Source organism: Chelonoidis abingdonii, chromosome 11 (genome assembly GCF_003597395.2).
Source record: "Chelonoidis abingdonii isolate Lonesome George chromosome 11, CheloAbing_2.0, whole genome shotgun sequence".
Lineage (NCBI taxonomy): Eukaryota > Metazoa > Chordata > Testudines > Testudinidae > Chelonoidis > Chelonoidis abingdonii.
Genome location: NC_133779.1, coordinates 21,817,271 through 21,824,230, shown reverse-complemented (window position 1 = coordinate 21,824,230; position 6,960 = coordinate 21,817,271). Strand labels below are relative to the sequence as shown.

The following is a 6,960-nucleotide window of genomic DNA, read 5'->3' as shown; positions in this document are numbered from 1 at the left end:
CGGACCCTGCCCAGATACGGCATCTCCGTCGCCTGCCAGGAGTTCACTGAAAACTTTTTTTAACCTTTTCCTGCGCGTTTGCCAGGGGACGCCGGAGCCCCGACCCCGGAGCCTCGTGTAACAGGGCGATTGTCGGGCACATTGAGGGGAGTTACCGTGTTTGAAGGAACCGCAGGACGCCTGGGTTCTCACCTCAGCTGGGGGAGGGGAGTGGGGATCTAGTAGTTAGAGCAGGGGGAGCTGCAAGTCAGGACTCCTGGGTTCCCTCCTCGGTTGTGGGAGGGGAGTGCGAGCTGGTGGGTCAGAGCGGGGCAGGGCTGGGAGCCAGGACTCCTGGGTTCTCTCTCCAGCTCTGGAAGGGGAGTGGGGGCTGGTGGGTTAGAGCAGGGGGGCTGGGAGCCAGGACTCCTGGGTTCTCTTCCCGGCTCTGGAAGGGGAGTGGGGGCTGGTGGGTCAGAGCAGGGAGGCTGGGAGCCAGGACTCCTGGGTTCTCTCTCCAGCTCTGGAAGGGGAGTGGGGGCTGGTGGGTTAGAGCAGGGGGGGCTGGGAGCCAGGCCTCCTTGTTGTACAGACAAACTACACAGGATCTTTTCAGGGGGCAAGACAAAGATGCCACATCTATTATGATAATTTGATTTATGACCAATAACTAATATCTTAATCTTTATACACATACATCACACCTAATACACCCCCCCACACACCCCCCCACACACCCATCAGGTGTTCTGCAGCTGCTGCATAGTTCCCAGCCCTGGACCTAGCTCGAGTTCGTGGCTTGATTTCCCAGCTTGGGTTGGTAGCTCGTGGCGGTAACTGGCCAGGAAAGCCTGGCACAAGGCCGAGCTGGGTCTCTGCCGGGCCTGCACCGATGTTCTCCCATGTTGGCAGCAGAACATTACCCCCCAAAGTCTCCTATCTCACCCTCCATTTTTATAGGCTTTTAGTTTGGATTCAAAGTCTACAGGTCTCACTGTGTCACTGCCTCTGGGTTTGGTGATTGATCATCCATCAATTGCAGGCGACTTTCAGCCTGGGACCTGCCTTTGATCTGCCTCCCGCTGTTCTTTTGTCCTTTTCTGTTTAGGGTGGACGCTTCATACTTTGTCTAGGGCTGTTGTCTAGGTCTCCAGCTGTTGGCATTTGAACTTTATCTCATCAGGACAGGCTGGGGCTGGAGGCTGAGTCCATCATCCACCCATGCCTCAGTCACATCTAAACTAAACTGATAAGAGTACAGCAGGGTTTGCACACATGGAGGCTGAAGGAAGCTTTTACAACATGGAATGAGCATTTTAAAACAGGGTTTGAATTACAATATGGCAAACAGGGAACAGAAGGTACAACCCAGATGAGGGCAATGGATGGTGAACAGGAAATAGAAGGTACAACCCAGACGAGGGCAGTGGATGGTGAACAGGAAACAGAAGGTACAACCCAGACGAGGGCAGGGGACGGGGAACGGGGAACAGAAGGTACAATACAGACGAGGGCAGGGGACGGCGAACGGGGAACAGAAGGTACAATACAGACGAGGGCAGGGGACGGCGAACGGGGAACAGAAGGTACAATGTAGACGAGGGCAGTGGATGGCGAACAGAAGGTACAATGTAGACGAGGGCAGCGGGTGGCGAACGGGGAACAGAAGGTACAATGTAGACGAGGGCAGTGGATGGCGAACAGAAGGTACAATGTAGACGAGGGCAGCGGGTGGCGAACGGGGAACAGAAGGTACAATGTAGACGAGGGCAGTGGATGGCGAACAGAAGGTACAATGTAGACGAGGGCAGCGGGTGGCGAACGGGGAACAGAAGGTACAATGTAGACGAGGGCAGTGGATGGCGAACAGAAGGTACAATGTAGACGAGGGCAGCGGGTGGCGAACGGGGAACAGAAGGTACAATGTAGACGAGGGCAGTGGATGGCGAACAGAAGGTACAATGTAGACGAGGGCAGCGGGTGGCGAACGGGGAACAGAAGGTACAATGTAGACGAGGGCAGTGGATGGCGAACAGAAGGTACAATGTAGACGAGGGCAGCGGGTGGCGAACGGGGAACAGAAGGTACAATGTAGACGAGGGCAGTGGATGGCGAACAGAAGGTACAATGTAGACGAGGGCAGCGGGTGGCGAACGGGGAACAGAAGGTACAATGTAGACGAGGGCAGTGGATGGCGAACAGAAGGTACAATGTAGACGAGGGCAGCGGGTGGCGAACGGGGAACAGAAGGTACAATGTAGACGAGGGCAGTGGATGGCGAACAGAAGGTACAATGTAGACGAGGGCAGCGGGTGGCGAACGGGGAACAGAAGGTACAATGTAGACGAGGGCAGTGGATGGCGAACAGAAGGTACAATGTAGACGAGGGCAGCGGGTGGCGAACGGGGAACAGAAGGTACAATGTAGACGAGGGCAGTGGATGGCGAACAGAAGGTACAATGTAGACGAGGGCAGCGGGTGGCGAACGGGGAACAGAAGGTACAATGTAGACGAGGGCAGTGGATGGCGAACAGAAGGTACAATGTAGACGAGGGCAGCGGGTGGCGAACGGGGAACAGAAGGTACAATGTAGACGAGGGCAGTGGATGGCGAACAGAAGGTACAATGTAGACGAGGGCAGCGGGTGGCGAACGGGGAACAGAAGGTACAATGTAGACGAGGGCAGTGGATGGCGAACAGAAGGTACAATGTAGACGAGGGCAGCGGGTGGCGAACGGGGAACAGAAGGTACAATGTAGACGAGGGCAGTGGATGGCGAACAGAAGGTACAATGTAGACGAGGGCAGCGGGTGGCGAACGGGGAACAGAAGGTACAATGTAGACGAGGGCAGTGGATGGCGAACAGAAGGTACAATGTAGACGAGGGCAGCGGGTGGCGAACGGGGAACAGAAGGTACAATGTAGACGAGGGCAGTGGATGGCGAACAGAAGGTACAATGTAGACGAGGGCAGCGGGTGGCGAACGGGGAACAGAAGGTACAATGTAGACGAGGGCAGTGGATGGCGAACAGAAGGTACAATGTAGACGAGGGCAGCGGGTGGCGAACGGGGAACAGAAGGTACAATGTAGACGAGGGCAGTGGATGGCGAACAGAAGGTACAATGTAGACGAGGGCAGCGGGTGGCGAACGGGGAACAGAAGGTACAATGTAGACGAGGGCAGTGGATGGCGAACAGAAGGTACAATGTAGACGAGGGCAGCGGGTGGCGAACGGGGAACAGAAGGTACAATGTAGACGAGGGCAGTGGATGGCGAACAGAAGGTACAATGTAGACGAGGGCAGCGGGTGGCGAACGGGGAACAGAAGGTACAATGTAGACGAGGGCAGTGGATGGCGAACAGAAGGTACAATGTAGACGAGGGCAGCGGGTGGCGAACGGGGAACAGAAGGTACAATGTAGACGAGGGCAGTGGATGGCGAACAGAAGGTACAATGTAGACGAGGGCAGCGGGTGGCGAACGGGGAACAGAAGGTACAATGTAGACGAGGGCAGTGGATGGCGAACAGAAGGTACAATGTAGACGAGGGCAGCGGGTGGCGAACGGGGAACAGAAGGTACAATGTAGACGAGGGCAGTGGATGGCGAACAGAAGGTACAATGTAGACGAGGGCAGCGGGTGGCGAACGGGGAACAGAAGGTACAATGTAGACGAGGGCAGTGGATGGCGAACAGAAGGTACAATGTAGACGAGGGCAGCGGGTGGCGAACGGGGAATGTAGATGAGGGCAGCGGGTGGCTCTTTCACACTGTGAAGGAATCGGACTGAGGCAAACCCCGCAGGGCACCCCAGCCACCGGCTCGGTGGAGCTGCCGCGACAGGATCTTCACTTCCGCTTGGATTACGCCCGCCTTTCCAGGCCGAGTTTCCCCCAGCTGCGAGAGCTATCCCGGTGCCTGGAGCTGATTCCCAGGGACGGGGTTTGCACCGGCCGGCCCGGGCCGCCCTGCGATGCTCACGTGCCGCCCGTCTCGAAGATCCACCACAGATGTCCAGCACCAGGACGGGCCACGCCGCGCCGCACGTGGGCCCGGCCCGGCTGGTGCTAGGGGCTACCAGGTCCGACCCGTTCTTCCTCGTGGGGATGTCCCCCGAGCCCAGGACATGGCCCTGCTGGGCTGGAGACGCGGCTTCTAACTGGCGGGGACGTGGTGCTGTGGGATTTCACCGAGAGCCACCACAACCTGTCGCTCAAGGAGCGCTGCTTCCTGCGCTGGGTGGGGGCGCGCTGCGGGCAGGCGGCTTTCATCTTCAAAGGTGAGCCCGGACGCCTGGGTCCTTGCCCCAGCTCTGGGAAGGGAGCGGGTGGGGGGGCGGCTGGGTGCCCGGATGCCTGGGTTCTCTCCCTGGCTCTGGCGAGGCCATCTGACCCCCAGCTGCACCCTCTCCAGTGTCTTTTCCCTCCTCCAGGGGACGACAACGAGTTTGTGAACCCTCCCGCCCTGGTGGCCTACCTGCGCCAGACGCCCAGCGCCTCCCATGTCATCCACGGCTACATCCGCAACCATTCGGCCGTAATGAGAACCACGAAATATCGCGTCTCCTCCGCCCTGTTCCCCCAGGACACGTACCCCCACTTCCCCTCCGGGGGCGGCTTCCTTATGCCCAGAGCCAGTGTCCCAGCCCTGGCCGCGGCCTCCGAGCGCATCCCCGTCTTCCCGCTGGACGACGTCTACTTCGGCTTCCTGGCGCTGGCCGCCGGGCTGCGGTACCGGCACGACGACCGATTCCGGGTCTTTGGCATGAAGGACGAGCTGTGTCTGTACGGGGAGGCGTTCGTGGTGCACGGGGTGTCACTGGGCAGGGTGCAGGAGGTGTGGAGGGGGTTGTATGAGGAGCGACGGTGCAACGGGACGGGGCCTCTCCCCTCTTAGGGGTGCAAGGAATGGGGCAGGGGCCTGTCCCCTCTAGGGGGCACCGGCTTCCATCCTGCCCTGGGTGGGGCCTGCCTGGCTCTAGGGGCAGCGAATCGGGCAGGCAGCCTTTTGCCAAGCATCTGGATTAAATGTGATTTCTTGTGCCCAGGGTTCAGAGTCTGCTGGGGGTGTGTGTGTCTTATTCTGGGAATTAAGCACAGGGGCCCTGGATCCCTCACTTCGCTGAGTCACCCCAATGCTGGCAACAAAGACATTTTATTAACAGCCATCACTAGGTTTCAGAGTTAACCTCCCCCCCTCAAACTAACAGATTCATTCGTGTGTGTGGTTAGCGTCACGCCAGCTCTGTGCCTCGGGGCACAACAGCAATGCCAGTAGATGGTATGGCTGTGCACGCGCCTAGCGCCTTGACTGTGTAGGACCCACAAATATGGCTGCCTACTGGAAACAGGCAGGCAGGGAGGTGAGGAGGGCTCCACTGCCAAGCCCCCAGTTGCTGTGCAGCTGTGGCGAAGGGAAGCTGAGTCGAGGTAGCAACATGATGCCGTTCACTCTGGTCCCTAATGATGGCTGATTTGAAGTGTCAGGGCACACAGGGAATTTGAGGTATAAAATCCACCCCCCCATACAGAACAAAGCCCCCCCGACCTGCCCATGACCCCGTTGCTAGGTGACGCACGGTAGCCAGCTGGCTTTCCCATCCAGGTGTTTATTGAAATCGCGTAGGGACGGACAAGGTGAAATGTACAAACAGTCGGCCGTGGGGTGAGGTGGGGAATTCAGTGGCGGAGACTCATATAAAAAAATGGGGGGGGGGTGAGAGGAGCAGTTTGGGGGGGGAAAGGGCGGGGCTTAAAACGAGGGGCGGGGCCGTTTCACTCAGAAGAAATCCACGTCTTCAGGGGCATCCAGGTCTCTGTACTCAACGATCGCGCGGGGGTCGCCCCGGACCATCCTGTGGGGGGAAGAGATGGAGTGGGTGAGAGCCACGGGCCCGTTCTGCCCCGTAGCGCCCGCCCCCCGGGGACACACCTCTCTCTGATGAGTTCACCGCTCCCCACCTACCTGTTGCGCGGTTTGTTGAGGTAGCCGCCCTGGCCCCGGAAGGTGTCGTAGTTACCGCGGCCGGCGGTGTAGGGGGCATGAGGGTAGGGGGGGCCACCTGCGGGAGGGACAGACGGACACGCGTCAGAAGAGAACTTCTTATCCAGGGACCCCTCGCCTGGCGCGGAGATGCGCCCACCTCTGGGGCAGGGCGGCCGGTTACATGGGGACCCCTCGCCTGGCGCTGAGATGCACCCACCTCTGGGTGGGGCAGCCGGTTACCCAGCGACCCCTCGCCCGGCGCTGAGATGCAGCCACCTCTGGGGCGGGACGGCCGGTTACATGGGGACCACTTGCCCAGTGCTGAGATGCAGCCACCTCTGGGGCAGGGCGGCCGGTTACTCAGGGACCCCTCGTCCAAGGCTGAGATGCGCCCACCTCTGGGGCGGGGAACTCCTTGCCCAATACCCAATCTCCACCCCACTCCCAGAAGCAGCAAGGGGCATCCCCTACTGAACCCTGCATCCCAACGTACCACCGTATCCCATAATAGGCGGGCGGGGCTGTCCGTATGGCATTAGCCCCTGAGGTGTCTGGTGCGGGTAGGGCAGCCCAGGGGTGAGACCTGGAAGAAGGGGAAGAAAGGAAGAGCAGAGGTGTAAGACATTGGGGTCCAAGCCCCTGCTCCCCTCCCAGAGTCGGGAGAGAACCCAGGAGTCCGGCTCCCAGTCCCCCCTGCTCTAACCCACCAGCCCCCACTCCCCTCCCAGGGCCAGGGAGAGAACCCAGGAGTCCTGGCTCCCAGCCCCCCCTGCTCTAACCTACCAGCCCCCACTCCCCTCCCAGAGCTGGGGAGAGAACCCAGGAGTCCTGGCTCCTAGCCCCCCGCCGCTTTAACCCACCAGTCCCCACTCCCCTCCCAGAGCTGGGGAGAGAACCCAGGAGTCCTGGCTCCCAGCCCCCCTGCTCTGACCCACCAGCCCCCACTCCCCTCCCAGAGCCGGGGAGAGAACCCAGGAGTCCTGGCTCCCAGCCCCC

General features: G+C 59.9%; 1 protein-coding gene and 1 pseudogene across 1 annotated transcript in view; one reads left to right on the top strand and one right to left on the bottom strand.

Moving 5' to 3' along the window:
- The first annotated feature begins 3,166 nt into the window (after window positions 1-3,166).
- On the top strand, window positions 3,167-5,028 carry LOC116814946 (N-acetyllactosaminide beta-1,3-N-acetylglucosaminyltransferase 4-like; annotated as a pseudogene).
- Window positions 5,029-5,567: 539 nt separating this feature from the next.
- The window catches only part of SRRT (serrate, RNA effector molecule), an 11,609-nt gene continuing 10,216 nt past the window's right edge, over window positions 5,568-6,960 (bottom strand). Inside the window, 3 exon segments of the mRNA XM_075071332.1 lie at window positions 5,568-5,833; window positions 5,944-6,040; window positions 6,458-6,547. Coding sequence (XP_074927433.1) covers window positions 5,758-5,833; window positions 5,944-6,040; window positions 6,458-6,547 — 263 coding nt within the window. The 3' untranslated portion in view covers window positions 5,568-5,757.